The sequence below is a fragment of the Phocoena sinus genome, chromosome 8 (assembly GCF_008692025.1).
Source record: "Phocoena sinus isolate mPhoSin1 chromosome 8, mPhoSin1.pri, whole genome shotgun sequence".
NCBI lineage: Eukaryota > Metazoa > Chordata > Mammalia > Artiodactyla > Phocoenidae > Phocoena > Phocoena sinus.
In genome coordinates this window covers 20,322,762-20,341,593 of record NC_045770.1, presented here as the reverse complement: position 1 = coordinate 20,341,593, position 18,832 = coordinate 20,322,762, and the positions used below count along the sequence as shown (strand labels likewise).

The window sequence follows — 18,832 nt, the reverse complement described above, 5'->3', positions numbered from 1 at the left end:
GCCCCCCTCTTAGAAATCAGGTTTCAAATATTCAGCTGTATTTTCTATCATGACCACTATATCTAGCCCAAATGGAACTAATACTTTTCAGAACCACCAAATAACATAAATAGCTTAGTGGTGACACTATGATTTATAATAAGAAGTATTTATTTGGTTTTCACTCCCATTCCTAGTAAAAAGCTCCTAAAATTACCCTTGTAATTTGCGAAGTGGTGAAAATAATAAAGGTGTCTTTTGCTCTGTTAATGAGGGAGCTTCAGGAAAGCCCCAGGTAACCTAAGGATGAGGACTAGTTGCTAGGGGAACCAATCGAGTGACTGGAGGGTTGGAACTTTCAGTCCTGTCCTCCCCTTCTCTGGGGAGGGGAGAGGGGCTGGCAACAGGGTTTCATCAACAATGGCCAATGATTCAAGCAATGGTACTTATGTAATGAGGCCTCCATAAAAACCCAAAAGGACAGTCAGTGTTCAGAAAGCTTCTGGGTTGGTGAACAGGCAGAGGAGCCCACGGGGCTGTGGCACACCCAGAGAGCACGGCAGTGCCACGTTATCTTCCCAAACACCCTGCCCTACGCATCTCTTCCACCTGGCTTGTATCCTTTATAATAAACTGGTAAACACAAGTAAATGTTTCTCTGAGTTCTGGGAGCCACTCTGGCAAATTAATTGAACCTGAGGTGGGGGTTGCAGGGACAACTAATCTACAGCTGGTCAGTCAGAAGCCCAGGTGACAACCTGGACTTTGAATTGGCACGTGAAGTAGGGGCACAGGGGTTGGGGGAGGGTGAGCGTGGTAGGTTGCAGTCTTGCAGGGCTGAGTTATTAGGGCCTTTCCCATTTCCTTCCTACCTGTTTCTCCTAGTTACATTCTAGCATCCTTCCCCTTGATACACTCAACCACTATTTGATAGTGTGTATACAGGTCCCCTGTGTTCCGTAAAAAGCAACAACTTGTTTTCCTTAGGAAAACCATGTTCAGAGACCCAGACCCTGCTCGGAAGTTTTGGGGATTCAGAATGAAACAAAATGACTGAAAACACAAGCCTTACTCACACAAGTTTTGATTCTTTAACTCAAAATCCTTAAACCCAAATGATGAGAAAAAGCCCCCCTCTGCACATTTAGCAGGTTTTTCATCTGCTCTTCCCCTCCATGTGATTACTTCAATCAGGCAGTGAATGACACATGCGGGTTTTAATCACTGTGTGTTGTGACACCCGCGTTGCACCACAGCAATTTACTGCAATCAGCATTGCTTAAAAGGGTAATCAGAAGGCAGAGAAACAGGCAGAAAAGCCTGACATTTTTGCAGCTTGCACAGCAAAATAAGATTAGAAACCAAACCCTTAATGCTAGAAACATCTAAGGGAGGAGGAAGAAGAACAGGGGGACCCTAAGGAAGGACTCAAATTCAATCGTGGGTCACCTTTTGGGAAAGCTCTCTCCTTCCTGTCTAAATACAATGATAGGGACTGTTCAGGAACAGAGATTTTGTCCCAGGCCAAGCTCATTAGAGACATTTATATCTTGTATTCTCTACAAATAACCTTTTGGGTTATAGAAAACTAATGGATGGTTTTATTTTCAAAACAGAAATACACGTCTTCTCTGGATTTTAATTACTATTTAACAACACATTTCCTAAACTGAGTTCTTTAGACATCCAGTTTCCAGAGAAGTAAGTTTTTGCACAATCCTCTCCTGACTGCCAGTGTGGTGGCAATGCTATCAACCTTGACCCACCTTTTTCTTTACAAAATTCTGGAAATCTGACCCTGAGAAGAAAAACCAGAGTGACTAGAGGAAAGGAGATCACCTTCCACATCATCTACTACAGATGCTAAACATCAAAAGAAAAAAGCCTCTTTCTCTTTGATCTTTGCAAATATACGTTTTTTTCAGGAAAGCTCTTTAGTCTTTTTGTCTTTACCACAACTTACTATGCCCTTCTGTTAGGGGTATCTTTTTACCAAGGTACACTGTACTCTGAGATAAGGAACCAAAAGCATTAAGTTGGTAAACTCAATTATTTTTACGTGTTAGGAGCTCATAGATCAAGTTCACAGCTAGGCTGTGAACATTTCGTAAGACTGTTACTTCCCTGAAGGATGGGGTAAAAATCGGGGGATAAGTCAAGATTTGGGAAGGTTCAAGTTGACAACAGTCTTAAAAACAAGAGCAAAAGGGGACAAAAATAGTGAATCCTGTTAGCCAGTGTCCTCCCCTACTTGATGAGGCATCTGCCTTCAAAGAGTAAAAACTTTTATCTCTTTCCAGGGAGATATTCAGCGCTGCTCTCAGAAAATATCAAAGCTGAACTATGTAGAAAAAAATGTGTCAGAATGACAAGCTAAGCATTTAACTGGTGCAAAATGAAAGGTGAAAGGAAGCTGGAAGCAGGGTCTTTGCAGGGAGTGACTCACCTATCTCCCTCTTTGTGGAAAGTGCCTCAATTCCTTTCATTCAAACGAGCTAAAGGGAGCTTTGCAAGAGGCTAAAAGAAGAGGGGATAATGTTTATTGTTCCACAGATTGAATGGAATCTGGAATCTTTTATAGGCCTACAATTTTATAGAACTCTAGGAACTAAATTATAGTAAATCGTCCTTATAAATGTCAAATTTGCACCACCAAGAAGAAAAAGCCACCAAGGTTCAACAGAAATGATTAACAAAAGAGGGAAGGCTCTGGAACAGCTGTGGCTGGCAGGTGACCCTGAGCACTCCCCAAAAGACTCCTCTGGGGCTTCATCCTCTGCCGCTGCAGGAATGGAAAACTGTGGGCCTTCTGATAGAGGACACCAGCCCCTACCTTCTGAAATCTCCTGTCCTGTGATCTGACAGATTTGATAAAACACACAAACAGGCAGGGATCACATCCTAGGCCACCAAGTGGCATCCTTGAGCAGACCCACTGTTATTTTTGAGGGGAGAGCATTTCTTACACCTGTCCTCCCACACCTTCTCCAGGCCTGTGTCCTGCTCATCAGACAGCAGCACTGCTCTTCACTCACACACAAAACTACTTAACCTCAACATCTGAGGACTTGAAATGTTACAAGGGAAAGAGGCAAAATCAGTGCCAAGCCCAGTCACTTCCCTTTTTGCAACACTAAATTTCACCTCTTGATCTCTGACCCTATAGAGATGTTTTCCCTACAACTTTGCAACTTTATGTCTACACTACTCTAAATTTCTTAAATGCCAAGTATTCTTTACCTCATCCAAGTAATAGTTGTGAAAACTATTTCTTTCCCCTGGCTTCAAAAGTCAAGAGTCAGCCCAGATCTGGAATGTGTCATTAATATATGTTATCTGGCCAAGAAAGTATAGAAAGGTCCCTTTGAAAACCAGAAACAACAGACAGAATAAATATTTACAGATCGTCCTCGACTTATGATGGAGTTAAGTCCTGATAAACCCATCATAAACTGAAAATATTGTAAGTCAAAAATGCATTTAATACACCTAACCTACCGAATATCACAGCTTAGCCTAGCCTACCTCAAACATGCTCAGAACACTTACATTAGCCTACAGTTGGGCAAAATCACCTAACATCAAGCCTATTTAATAACACAATGTTGACTGTCTTATGTAATTCATGGACTACTGTACTGAAAGTGAAAACAGAATGGTTGCTGGTAAAGAATGGCTGTAAGAGTTTCCATTGTTCACCCTCATGATGGAGTGGCTGACTGGGAGGTATGGCTTGCTGCCACTGTCCAGCATCACGAGAGATATCATACCGCCTACTGGAAAAAGATCCAAGTTCAAAATTCGAAGTATGGTTTCTACTGAACGTGTATTGCTTTTGCACCATCATAAAGTCAAAAAAAAATTCTAAGTTGAACCATCATAAGTTGGGGACCATTATTACAATCACAATGGAGAGACTGAAATTACCTTGCTCATGCCTGTGTAGTTCCTACCTAAAATTCAGCTAATGCTGTAAAACTACTTTAAGTTTTTAAAAAAGAACTCAATATTCAATCTTTTTGTCTCAGCAGTCCCTACACTTGAAATTCTATTTTTCTACAATGTACCCGCCTGGTGCCTACCTGGCAAACTCCTTCTCTTCCTTCCAGGCTCAGCTCAAAGATCACTACCTCTAAGAAGTCTTTCCTGATACTACCAGATGAACTTGCTCCTTTGATTCCCTACCTTTCCACTGTAGCACATAATAGATTGGACTGTAATTATCTATTCATGTGTCTGCAGCCTTATTAGACAGTAAATTCTATGAGGACACATGATAAATGCTCAAAAGCAATTGATTCAATGTTTCTTTAGCTGAAGTCATTTATCCATTCATTCAAGAAGTATTTATAGGCTTATTATGTTCTTATATGTAAGAAACAACACTAGATGTATACAAAAACTATCAGCACAACGCATTTTAAATTTTCAGATAAAAAACTATGTGCCTGGACTTCCCTGGTGGTGCAGTGGTTGAGAATCTGCCTGCTAATGCAGGGGACACGGGTTCGAGCCCTGGTCTGGGAGGATCCCACATGCCGTGGAGCAACTAGGCCCGTGAGCCACAACTACTGAGCCTGCGCGTCTGGAGCCTGTGCTCCGCAACGAGAGAGGCCACAACAGTGAGAGGCCCGCGCACCGCGATGAAGAGTGGCCCCCACTTGCCACAACTAGAGAAAGCCCTCGCACAGAAACGAAGACCCAACACAGCAAAAATAAATAAATTAATTAATAAACTCCTACCCCCAACATCTTCTTAAAAACAAACAAACAAAAAAACTATGTGCCTACCATAGCTAACAAAGCACTTTAAGCAGGAGACTCTTAGAAAATAGTCAAAATAATGCCAAAAAGTGCCAAACAAGTGAAAGAGTTTCCATGACAAAAAACAGGCTGTCTGACAACTGTACAGCATATAAGTCTTTGATATTTACTGAATGGACTCAACAATTACAATAAAATTAGCTGACAATGGTAAAGTACTACTTTCACCTCTATTGTTCTTAATTTGTATCAAGATAATCCCAACCTAGCACACCACAACAGGTCTAGACAAAATAGTTCTAGGACATAATAGTGATCAGAGCACTTAAGTAATCTGATGGGTACTCCAGAATTTGTTCATTCATTCATTCATAAGAAATCTTTATTGAAGACCTAGAATACACAAAGACTACCTACTCCTAAAATGGAAGAAACATTCTCTGTAAGTCTGCTAAAGCAAAATGGAGTTAACATGGAAATCAGACACCCCTGAAAATTTGTCAAAGATGAGGGAAAAGCACAAAAATTCTACCATCAAGGAACAACCTCCTAAAGTCTGGCTGACTACAGCCCGGCAATCAGTCCTGTTGATACCCAGTACGACAATTCCCTCTGTCCCAACAAAGCTTTTTCTATCATTAGGAAAGTGATCAGCTCCTGCACATCCAAAATAGCAAAATCTGAACTGAAGCTAACCCAGGTTCACTAAAGCTGGCAGAACAGAGACCCAAGGACTCTTCCCCATAAAACGCTGGCTGAAATGAACAGCAGATGCCAACATGCAGGGAAAGACTGGCCACTGCTCCGCTGGATCCCAAAACCTACCCACTGTTAAACTAGAAACATAAACTTAGGTCAGAATTTACTCTTTCTTTCCTATTCTCCCTACCAACCTGCTTATCTCTAGATGTAAAATCCTCATCAATCTAGAGGACTATAAAAATTATGAAACTTTCATATACTCTCACACAAAGTTTCATTTATAAATAAGCAGTCAGAATATCAATATGTAATAACCCATTTAAAAGGTGGAGAAGCCAACTTTTAAAAATTTAACTCAAATTAACATAATTTATTCACCTATATATAATGTATATTATGTTTCCAATAGGTTCCATGTAAATCAATTTCTAATATGCAATCTGGATGTAGGAAGACAGTCCCCCTTCTATTGTCCTGTAGAATCAACTGAAGTTTTACAAGTAAACTAAAACAATGGGCAATTAAAAACATGCAACTCTCCCTAGATAAAGGGAGACATCTAGAGGCAAAAGCTTAAAATTGGGGCTTTTTCTCATAGTCTCAGCGATCTTGGAGCCACATAAAAGAGCCTTTTAAAATTCCTTCACTTAGCAATTATTCTCTAACTATGCAGTTTGTGGATTCAATTCACTGAACAAAACACTGTTTATTTTTAACCTATTACCCGCCATCTAAAATGACAACATTCCCCAAATCCCAGGAGGCCCAATTAAATCCCATTTATATGCTTACTTTAATTCTCCTCAGTCAATCTGTTGGTTCTATTGGCAAAGTGGCACAGAAAAATGATGGGCGTGGGTTAAATTGATAAGAGACACAGAAATAATATTAACCTGCTTCATAGCAGAGCCCAAGACAGTCACATATACAGAATGCTCTAAGACCTTCAAAAGATTAAGGCAGAAGAAACTATACTTATTTAATGAGAAACTGTCTCATAAAATGTTTACTGACTTGGCTGATCTCATTAGAAAGATCTCTAACTTATCCCTCTGTAGTGGTCACTAACTCAAATGCCCTCAGGGGACCAAAAACCCAAAAAAACAAACAAACAAAAAAAAACCAAAACAAGCTCAAGGGCTGGCTGGGAAAAAAGAAAAAAGGGGAGGGATGGAGATGGATGGAAATTGGAGAACCAACCCCAGACTAAAGGCATTCCCTTTTTTCCCCTCTTAATCCTAAACTGGCCAAACTATCCACCCTCTCATGCTGACCTCACCCCCATTTGCTACACTTTGTCTACAGATTTTCTAAACTTTCTCCCCTAATGCATAATACTAAAGTAAAACAAATTAAAAAAAGAAAAAGTAACTCCAAATGTTATACCAAATGTATAGAAAATCTCTGGAGGAATATTTTCCAACGTGTTAACAAGAGCTATCTGGAGATGATAGGATTATGAATGTTTTAATTTTCTTATTTTTGTTATCATATTGATTTTCTAATGAGAAGAGAAAAAAGTAACTTAATTTTAAACGAGTAGCATCAAAACCCAAGGCATACCCAACAGAGTCTTCACTACTCTGAAACTGAGAATAAGAGGCAGCAGGACTAACAGAAAGCCAGATCTGAACATCACATTAATCAAGGAAAAATATTTAGTGGCTATATATCATCACTGTGCTATGTTCAAATGTCATTTATTTTTAAATAAGAAAATATTACCTGCAAAGAAAGGCTATATTTGATAAAATGTGGCAGCTGAATTAAAATTTCAAAGCTGAGGCAAATTAAGCTATCCCCTAACTCTTCCCTAATTTCATAAGGCCTTACCATAAAGATCAGGTCCATGAGGAGTAAAGACATTATACAAAACAATGTTCAGTGGTGCAATCACCAACTTCCCGTAATAGTAGCTGTCAATGACCACCACAGGCACCTAAAAGAGAGCAGAAAATATATAGCAATTGTAGAGTTTTGCTCTGGAAACATTCTCACAATGCTAATAGGATAAACTTCAGAATGAAAAACAGAATCAATTCCTAATGTTCTCTTTTCCATCCATATCAGAAGTTGCTTTCATTACAACTTTAGAACAAGATAAAAAGAAAACTCACCAGAAAGATCATTAGGGCAACCAGCGACCAATGAAAGAAACTCTTCCATCTGTGCTTCATGACCAGCAAATCAAAGGCAATAGGTAAACTATTTAACAGAGAGATAGAAAGTGGGGAGTTAAATACTTAGAATAGAAACTGAAACAGGTCAGATTTACACACACCTCATGCTGAACTGAGAATAAAATGTCTCTAGCAATTACAGTGAGGGAAGAAAGCTGGTATATGAAAGGATGTCTTCTCAAAAATAAAAAATGTGATCTCTTCACAGGACTCATCAGAATGAGATGCATCCCACAATGCACAAGAAATATAAATATTCATATTCGGAATGAGCTCCATTTTACACGTATTTATGTGTAATGGACATTTAAAATATATTAATTGTAAGTAAATGTACCCTATTGCCCTACTCCCACCCTGCCAAATAAATAAATACTGATTTCTCCCTTCCACGATGTATTAAGATTTTAGTAATAAAATATTACAAACTTTCACTTCAATTCTGATATATCCCTTTCCAATATGTAATACTGCTCCAAAATGTAATATGTAATATTTGTTCTTCTTCCTTTCACTTAAATTCCTCAAGCAAGTATCAACAGCATATGTGTGTTGTCTTCACTATTTCTTCCTTAAGGCCTAACATCAAGCTATTAAGACTGATCTAAGGTACCAGGAATCTCCTGTCCGCCAAACCCAGTATGTTTCCACAAGCTTCATCTCCCATTGTCTTTCTGTTGCACTTGACACAAAGCATCTGCTCCTTCCTCTTTAGACTCCCTGGCTCAGATGTTCTTTTCTGGGGGCTTCCCTAGTGCTCCTTTCTAGGCTTCTTTTTCCCTGCCTCACGGTGTGCCCTACCATGGTCCTAGCTCCCAAAAGCAAGGTTGTACTTTTCTCTATATATACTCATTTTCTCGGGTGCTTCAACTCCTCTTGCATGAACAATCACCTTCATATCCATGACTTCCTAATCTAGGACACTAGTCAGAGCCCTTACCTATGCTCCACTCACAAAGAATTCCATCCCACACCAATCTATTTACTTACACAGAATCTACCCAATGTCAATTACAGGCTCTGCTCCTGCCTCTTCCATAAAGTCTTTACATTTATATGGCACTATCGTCTCTATCATCTCTTTGGCAATGTCATGTGAACATCTCTTCTAAGATTTGAAATTCCACATTCTATTACCTAAATATTGCATTAACATTCTGTGTTTTTATTTTTTTCTCCCCAACTAGTTACATTTCCATAGCACCTGCATTTCTCCTTTGATAAGTCAATAAATGATAGTACATTGCTAACTGACTGATTAACTGTGATCCTGAAAGCATTTATCTAAAGGCAGACTAATCAAAATGCGCCAACTCAGAGGTATTTGGGGAACTCATGAAGTTAAATGTAAACCCAGTAGAGAGTAAAAGGAATGGAGAAACTGACAAAAGGAGGATGGAAAAGTAAAAAGGAGGGAAGAACAAGGCTTTGTGAGTCACATTAAAGTTTCGACCCCATAGAGCAGGGGTTGGCAAACTTTTTATTTAAAGGATCCAATAGCAAACACTTTAGGCTTTGCAGGCCCCATATGGTCTCTGTTGCATATTTGTGTGTGTGTGTGTGTTGTTTTTTAACAGCCCTTTAAAAATGTAAAAATTTCTTAGTTCTCAGGCTATACAAAACAGGCCAGCTGGATGTGTGACCCACAGGCTACAGAATGTCAACCTCTGTGACACAGAGCAATGGGGAAGCTATTACAAAGACAAAACAGAGTGATAAAATCATATTTGCATTTTAGGAAGATAACTATAGTTTGAGCGCGGAGAGCAGATTTATAAGGATCAAGACTAGAGATGGGAAGATCATTTATGAGCCTACATAAAAGAACAGAGGGAGGTGAAGAAAAGTAGATTGAAAAGATATTCAGGGGCTTCCCTGGTGGCACAGTGGTCGAGGGGCCACATGCCGATGCAGGGGACGCGGGTTCGTGCCCCGGTCCGGGAGGATCCCGCATGCCGTGGAGCGGCTGGGCCCGTGAGCCGTGGCCGCTGGGCCTGCGCGTCCGGAGCCTGTGCTCCACAACAGGAGAGGCTGCAGCAGTGAGAGGCCCGCGTACCGCAAAAAAAAAAAAAAAAAAAAAAAAAATATTCAAAAAGTACAAGAAATTAATAAGACATGAGAAAGAGAAAACAGTCACAGATAATTTTCAGGTCCTGGCTCAGCACAGACGGTGGTACCATTTCTGGGCTAGAAACAAAGGTAAAGGACAGATTTGGAGGGAAGATAATGAGTTCAGTTCTGTAAATGTTTAGCTATATAAATGGAGATATCCAATAGGCAGCTAGGTATACATGAGAGAAGCTTAAGAGATGACTGGACTATATAAAGATTTGGGACTCATCAAGATGATGGAAAGAGCAGAAAGTACAGAAGAGGCTCTTACACAAAATCTTGAGAAATATAATTAATTTGAGAATGATGTGCAGAATAGAAGAAAAGATTGGAGGTGGGGAAACCAGCCTTTAAAATCCACTTAAGAAAATTTTAAATGTCTATTCTGATTTAGTAACTCCCTTATAAAAATTTATCCCATAGATAAATTTCCACAAGTGTATAGATATATGTACAAAAATGTTCACTGAAGCATTGGGTATAACAGCAAAAAAACTGAAAACCAAATGCCTACCAATAAAACAATGGTTAAATAAATTATGGACAGCCATATAATAATAGAATGTTATGCAACTGATACAAAGGACGATATAAATCTATGTACAGAAGATATACATATGTATAGGATAATTCTGTTTGTTTTAAGAATTTAAGTATGTATGTATAAATGTGTATGTGTGCATTTATTCATGTAAGGATAATTTCTGGAAAGATATGTACAAAACTATCAGCAGTGACTAACTGTGAAGACTGGGTTAGGGGAGAAAAGAACTAAGAATTCTTTTTACCTCATACAATCTGGTACTTTTTTAAAATAATAAAGTTATACTACTATGATAATAACCTTAACACAAACTAACATATTTTTCTAAATAACTAGTGGTACAGGCAAGAAATTAAGGCAGCACAAACTAGAGGAGTTGTGAAAACAAAAAGTACAAAAGAAATGAGAGGTACTATGGAACTTGGAAAAAAAAAAGATGCTGCAGGCAGGAGAGAAGAAGAACTGAAAGGAAACTCAGATAACAAGCCTGGGTGACTGGGAAAATGCACAGCACAGGGTGGTACAGCATGGAAAAAACATCAGCTGTTGCAGTCAGAAGGCCTGGATTCAAAGCAAACATAACCTTAAAGGCAAATTACTCAAAACCTCTCGAAGTCCACTTTCTCATTTATATAAAGCACTAATAATTGGAGACTTCCCTGATGGCACAGTGGTTAAGAATCTGCCTGCCAATGCAGGGGACACGGGTTCGTTCCCTGGTCCAGGAAGATCTCATATGCCACGGCACAACTAAGCCTGTGCACCACAACTACTGAGCCTGCACTCTAGAGCCCACGAGCCACAACTACTGAGCCCACGCGCCACAACTACTTAACCCACCCACCACAACTACTGAAGCCCATGCGCCCTAGAGCCCACACACCGCAACTACTGAGCCCATGCACCGCAACTACTGAAGCTCGCATGCCCTAGAGCCCACGCACCACAACTACTGAGCCCGTGTGCTACAACTACTGCAGCCCACGCACCTAGAGCCCATGCTCTGCAACACGAAAGCCACTGCAATGAGAAGCCTGCGCACCACAACAAAGAGTAGCCCCTGCTTGCTGCAACTAGAGAAAGCCCACACGCAGCAATGGAGACCCACCAAAAAAAAAAAAAAGCACTAATAATTGTATTTGTCTTACAGAGTAGGTTTAGGAATAAAGTTCATAAAGGGTTTAGCTGTGCACAGGATACAGCAGATGCTTAACAGTCACTTTCTTATTAGAATTAATCGTAACAATAAGTACTAAGAGAAATATTCTTCCAATTCCCAGAATCTTTGAATAATTAATTTCTATAACTTTAGGTCCTACCCAAAGAATATGGAGGTAACCTAACATTAGGATTGACTATATACCCAGTGATACATGGAAGATGAATCAGGTTAGTTTCTTACCCAAGAGCTGCACTGAATGGCCAGCCTAAGATAGCCCCAGCTGCTACTCCAAGCACAGCAAAGGAAGTTTTGTCCATATACCAGCCAGTCATGGCTATCAATGTAGTGTACATACAGAAGCTGCTAGGAAGGAATGCTGCAAGACAAAAGAAATGAAAGAAAACGGGGGAAAGGGACAAGAGATTGAGATTTATGAGTTATCAGTTATTAAAAATATAGCTGCACTGCAATATGTCAATAACCAGGAACATACTTTGAGCAATGCTATATTAGAAATGAGGAGTAAAGTGATACTCGTTAAAAAAAAAACAAAGTTCAATGATTTTATTTTCTCTCTCCTGTTTTTTATGTACCAACACATCACCCAATTATACAATGCCAACCATACCATTTATCTCCTGGCCTGTACCCCAAGTCTAAAACTTACAGGATTCCAGGTTCCCCAGATGTACCTCCAGGTTACATTTCCAGACAGGAAGTATGCTTCAAGAAATTTAGAGCCATTGCTAACAATCTGTTTCTGAAGAAGTTTATCCTCTGATAGTCTTCTGAGACTGTCCTATTAGCAACCTGTACCCCGTAGGAATTCTCAGAAGCCTTCTCAAGGAACAAATATGTTCGATGGCAGCACTGCTTTGCATCCTTCATCCACTGACATAGATAGCTTGGCCTTTAGATGTCCCCCTAATTATTTCCATCAAGGTAACTTTCTTGTTGCATACAGCAGAGGACTGACCACCTTCAGGGTCTCTGCAACAGTAATATTTCATCAAAATGTTTCTAACAACTCTACAAAAAATGCAGATCTGCCTTTCCCTGCTGTTTAAGTGCTTCACCTAGCACTAGAAAAATCAATACCAACTCCAACAGGGACCACAATGAACAGGCAGTATGATTTGAGAAACTCAGCAAAGGGTTCAGAGGCTCATATCAAAGGATGCCTTTAACTTATCTGTGCCTTAACATCCTCAGCTGAAATTATAAAACTAAAAATACTCTCAGGTATCTCCCTCACATAAGAATCAATTTTAGGAGTAGCAAAGTAACTAAAAAAACATGTGAAGGGCTTCCCTGGTGGCGCAGTGGTTGAGAATCCACCTGCCGATGCAGGGGACACAGATTTATGCCCCGGTCTGGGAAGATCCCACATGCCGCGGAGCGGCTGGGCCCATGAGCCATGGCCGCTGAGCCTGCGCATCCGGAGCCTGTGCTCTGCAATGGGAGAGGCCACAACAGTGAGAGGCCCGTGTACGGCAAAAAACAAAACAAAACAAAAAAAAAACCATGTGAGGTACAACCTTCCCAGATAAATGCTAAATAATATTGATGCCATCCAAAGCTGTTGATTCTAGCTCCAAGGGGAGCAGAGGAATATGAGGTCTCTGCCAGCTCAGAGGGCAAAGCATAGTCTCATTTAGGACAGTGGATCTCAAAGTTATTCAGGCGTGAGGCCCTGAGATCTCTGCAGAACATGGATTTTGATACAGTCAGTGAAAAGCAAATATATACTTTTGCGCTAGATACTATTTTTTGTGTATATTTAGTGTGTATACTAGATTCTGGTATACACAAGCAAAAATTAAAATTAAAATTGAGATGATTATATCTAGTAACTTAATTTTTCTGGAAAACTGGAAACAGGCTACCTTTTGGCAACAGGCCACTTTGGCTCAGCTCATAGAACACAAATCTTCAATGGCAGCACGGTTTGAAAGCCACCACTCTACATTAACAATTTTACTCTAAATTTCCAGAAGCTTACTTTATTCTATAAAATACAGTACTTTATAGAATACTGTATTTTATAGTATACGTTTATACTTTTATAGAATACACTGCAAATAACTGGCATAAAATAGAACCATCAAGACCAGGGTTTTTAGACATAAAGTGCTTCCTTGAGCAAAATAACAAAATTATTGTCCTTCCCCTAAAAGCAAAGAAAGGCAGTGGATGCCTCTGTTTCTCAGCCCTGCTGTGATAAAAAATATAATAATGTAATAGAAAGCAACCTGATGAAAATAACAGCTCTACAACTTATGAGTTCTTTGGCTTTCAGTAAGTCGCTTCACCTTTCTAAGTTTCAGCGTCCTTACCTGCAAAAATGAGAAAATATTTATCTGACTTATAAATATTTATCTGACCTTACAACCACAGGATGGCTGTAAAGGTCAATCAAGATCAGGTAGATAACAGGACTATAGATTACTGACATGTTACACAAATATAACCTACATCTGGACAAGTTCTTCTGCTTGATGCAACTGTGAAATATCAGTGATCCTTTTATGCCCTCACCTGCTCTTTTACTTACCTGATGATGAGCAAAACATGCCAGTGCTGAGAACCAAGAAGGCTAGCATCATTCGACTCACATGCAGCCCAAACTTCTTGCACACAGCCCTAGAGGAAAGGCAAAGACTATCAGCATAGCAAACCTTCAGGATGGAAATTTCAAATTAAAGGACAAAAACATGTCTGCATCACAGAGAACACTGAAGATCTAAAGTCAAATACAGAACTGTCTCAACAGGTCTGTTAGCAATTCCACGTGCATAAGAAACCCAAACATTCTTATTCCTTAAGCAGGAGAGAAGCTCTCTACCTAAGAGGAAATGTACACTTTCTGTGCTAGATTATTTCTAATATCAGTAGGAAAACAGCCTGATATAGTGGAAAAATAACAGGCCTCAGATGGGCACAGGTTAAATCCTGGCCCTTCCACTCACTAGCAGTGGTACCCTCATCTAGTTACATAATCTGTCATATTGCTCATCTGTTAAATGAAGATAATGATAATACTTACTGCATAAGGTTTCTGTGAGGGCAATGCATGGTAAAGTGCACAGAAGAGTGCCAGGCACAGACTTGCTCAACAGATGGCAGTTATCAGAAAAAAAGACTAGGAGTTACACCAAAGGTTTTTTTTGTGTTTTGCGGTACACGGGCCTCTCACTGCTGTGGCCTCTCCCGTTGCAGAGCACAGGCTCCAGACACGCAGGCTCAGTGGCCATGGCTCACGGGCCTAGCCACTCCGTGGCATGTGGGATCTTCCCGGACCGGGTCACGAACCCATGTCCCCTGCATCGGCAGGCGGACTCTCAACCACTGCGCCACCAGGGAAGCCCCCAAAGTTTTAATAAATAGTTATCTAAGTCAATGTTTCTAAAGCAATTATATACCTCCTTTTACTTTTGTCTTACAGGCCTTTTCAACCCTATAAATAAAACATTATTAGAGGTGATCATTGCTTCATTTAGTCAATATCTGTTCAGACTTAACTATGTGTTACCTATTTTCTTGCTCAGGTTCCTTATTGCATCTCTGACCTTCTTTCTGAAATAATTTTGTTTCTTCCTAAATATATCCTTTAGAAGGTTCTTTAGTGAGGATCTCTTAATGGTAAATTCTGGCTTTTGTTTGATCTTTCTTTATATTTTGTCTGAAAAGTCTTTATTTAACTCTTGGTCTTAAAAGGTGGTTTAGCTGAGTACATAATTTTAGGATGACAGTCATTTTCTCACAGAACTTTGAACATATTTTTTGTCTTCTGGCTTTTGAGAATGCTTTTGTTGGTCTAACTGCCTGACATTCCTTTGTAGGTTTTATATTAGTCCTCTGTCAACTTGTAAGATCTTCTTTGTCCTTTGTTTTACACAGTCTTACCAATTCCTTTTTATTTATCCAGCTCAGCATGTTAGGCTTCCTGAATCTGTGCATTAGCATATTTTCTCCTTTGATTCTAGAAAAATCTTATTAGCTATTACTTCCCTGAATCCTGCCTCTCCCTATTCTCTCTCTCCTAGATCTGATTAGATATATATCAGATCTTTCAACTCGACCACATACTTTTTTTTTTTTGCGGTACGCGGGCCTCTCACTGTCGTGGCCTCTCCTGTTGCGGAGCACAGGCTCCGGACACGCAGGCTCAGCGGCCATGGCTCACGGGCCCAGCCGCTCCACAGTATGTGGGATCTTCCCTGACCAGGACACGAACCCGTGTCCCCTGCATCGGCAGGTGGACTCTCAACCGCTGCGCCACCAGGGAAGCCCCCACACACATTTCTTAGCCTTTCATATTTCCTTTTTTCTGTCACTCTGTACTACATTCTTAGTAATTGCTTCAGATCAATCTTCTAGTTTACTTATTAGAAGTGTCTAATCAGTTATTTGATCTACTGAATTTTCAATATCAATCATTATGTTTTCATTTCTAGAAGTTCTGGTTGGTTCTTTTTCAAATCTGCCTGGTCATTTTTGTAGTCTCATTTGTTTTTTTTTTGTTTTTAATCCTTTTAATTTTATTGTGGTATGAACACTTAATATAAGATCTACCTTCTCTACAGATTTTTAAATGTAAAATACAGTATTGTTATCTATAGGCATAATGTTCAGCAGATCTCCACAGCTAATTCACATCACGTAAGTGAAACTTTATACCCATTGATTAGCAACTTTCCATTTCCACCTGCCCCCAAACTGGGCAGCCACAATTCTATCCCTTTTTTCCATGAGTTCAACTATTTATTTTGGATAACTCATGAAAGTGGAATCATGCAATATTTGCTCTTCTGTGACCAGTTATTTCCCTTAGCACAATTTCCTCAAGGTTCATCCACTTCGTCACATTTGCAGAATTTCCTTCTTTTTTAAGACTGAAAAATACTCCATTGTATACCACGTCCTCCACCCCATTCATCTCTCACTGGGTATTTAGGTTGTTTCCAATCTTGGCTATTGCGACTAATGCTGCAACGAATACTGGAGTGCAAATACTGCTTTGAGATCCTGATTTCAATTCTTTTATATAAATCCCCAGAAGTGGGTTTGCTGGATCATATGGTGGCTCTATTTTTTTAAATTTTCTGAGGAACCTCAAACTGTTTTCCACAGTGACAGTACCATTTTGCATTTCCACCAACAGCGTGCAAGGGTTCCAACTTCTCTACATCCTCACCAATACTTGTCTTTGTTTTTAGACAAGAGCCATTCTTTTTTCTTTTTTTTAACTGAAATATAGTTGATTTACAATGTTCTGTTAGTTTCTGGTGTACAGCAAAGTGATTCAAAGTATATATACATATATATATTCTTTTTCATATTCTTTTCTATTACAGTTTATTACAGGATATTGAATATAGTTCCCTGTGCTATACAGTAGGACCTTGTTATTTTATATATATTAGTTTGTATCTGCTAATCCCAAACTCCTAATTTATCCCTCCCCCACCCCCTTTCCACTTTAGTAACAGTAACTTTGTTTTCTATGTAAGTCTGTTTTCTATGTGAGTCTGTTTTCTATGTGAGTTTCTGTTTTGTAAATACGTTCATTTGTATCATATTTTAGATTCCACATATAAGTGATATCATATAGTATTTGTCTTTCTCTTTCTGACCTACTTCACTTAGTATGATAAACTCTAGATCCGTCCATGTTGCATATGGTATTATTTCATTCTGTTTTATGGCTGAATAGTATTGCATTTTGTGTGTGTGTATACATACATATATATATATATATATATGTATACACACCACATTTTCTTTATCCATTGATCTATCAATGGACATTTAGGTTGCTTCCATGTCTTGGCCATTGTAAATAGTGCTGCAGTGAACACTGGGGTGCATGTATCTTTTCAAATTAGTTTTCTGTGGATATATGCCCAGGAGTGGGATTGCTGATCATATGACAATCCTATTTTTAGTTTTTTAAGGACCCTCCATACTGTTCTCCATAGTGGCTGCAGCAATTAACATTCCCACCAACAGTGTAGGAGGGTTTCCTTTTCTCTACACCCTCTCAGCATTTATTTTTTGTAGACTTTTTGATGATAGCCATTTTGACCAGTGTGAGGTGATACTTCATTGTAGTTCTGATTTGCATTTCTCTAATAATTAGCAATGTTGAGCATCTTTTCATGTGCTTACTGGCCATCTGTATGTCTTCTTTAGAGAAATGTCTGTTTAGGTCTTCTGCCCATTTTTTGATTGGGTTTTTTGTTTTTTTGTTATTGAGTTATAGGAGCTGTTTGTGTGTTTTGGAAATTAAGCCCTTGCTGGTCACATCATTTGCAAATATTTTCCCCCAGTCTGTAGTTTGTTTTTTTGTTTTGTTTATGGTTTCCTCTGCTGTGCAAAACCTTGTAAGTGTGATTAGGTCCCATTTGTTTATCTTTGCTTTTATTTCTCTTGCCTTGGGAGACTGACCTAAGAAAACATTAGTACAATTTATGTCAGAGAATGTTTTGCCTATGTTCTCTTCTCGGAGTTTTATGGTGTCATGTCTTATATTTAAGTCTTTAAGCCATTCTGGGTTTATTTTTGTGTATGGTGTGAGGGAGGGTTCTAAATTTATTGATTTACATGCGGCTGTCCAGGTTTCCCAACACTACTTGCTGAAGAGACTGTCTTTTCTCCATTGTATATTCTTGCCTCCTTAGGCAAGAGCCATTCTAACAAATATGAAGTGATCTCACTGTGGTTTTGATTTGCATTTCCCTGATGATTAGTGATACTGTCATCTTTTCATATATGTTGGCCAGATTATTAGGTTTCTTACTATTGAGTTACAGGAGTTCCTTATACATTTTGGAAATGAATCTCTTATCAGATATATGGTTTGCAAATATTTTCTCCCATTCTGCAAGTTCTTTTTCACTCCATTGATTGTTTAGTCTCTTGTTTCTTCTTTATGCTTTCAATTCCTTCTTTTATTTTTTAAAAATATTAAATGTAATTATTTTATATTCTTATTATAGTAATTCCTAATAAATGAAGTTTTGCAGGTCAGCTTTCTATTGATCTGTTATCTCTGCTGGCTCTCACTCATAATGTTTTGTTCCCTTCTGTGATTTGTCATTTATTTTTACTATAAATTCTTGTTCACTAGAATTTTATCTATGGTAATGCTTTGACACCTGGATTAAGGATCCACTTCTCTAGAGAAATTTTACATTTGTTTTTGCAAGATGCCTGGGAACACTAACAACCCAGAACAATTTAAAGTAAACTCTCAACTTGGGGTTTAGGGGGCCATGTGGGTGATTTGAATTCAGTCCTGAACTCATATAAAGACCAACTTAAGATTACAATCCTCAAAGGCAGCAGTGGATTTCTTTTTTTTTTTTTTGCGGTATGCGGGCCTCT

The 18,832-nt window shown here is 39.1% G+C and overlaps 1 protein-coding gene across 9 annotated transcripts in view; it reads right to left on the bottom strand.

Annotated features, from left to right (window-relative positions):
- ALG9 (ALG9 alpha-1,2-mannosyltransferase) overlaps nt 1-18,832 on the bottom strand; it is a 96,939-nt gene that overhangs the window by 70,248 nt on the left and 7,859 nt on the right. For all 9 annotated transcript variants that reach the window (XR_004351104.1, XM_032640244.1, XM_032640243.1 and 6 more), the window contains 4 exons: nt 13,998-14,086; nt 11,684-11,819; nt 7,563-7,650; nt 7,279-7,384 (listed from right to left, as the gene is read on the bottom strand). Coding sequence is in view for 8 of the 9 variants with exons in the window: in XM_032640244.1 (XP_032496135.1) it covers nt 7,279-7,384; nt 7,563-7,650; nt 11,684-11,819; nt 13,998-14,086 (419 nt within the window). In the remaining variant the exon portion in view is untranslated. The remainder of the gene's footprint in view (nt 1-7,278; nt 7,385-7,562; nt 7,651-11,683; nt 11,820-13,997; nt 14,087-18,832) is intronic.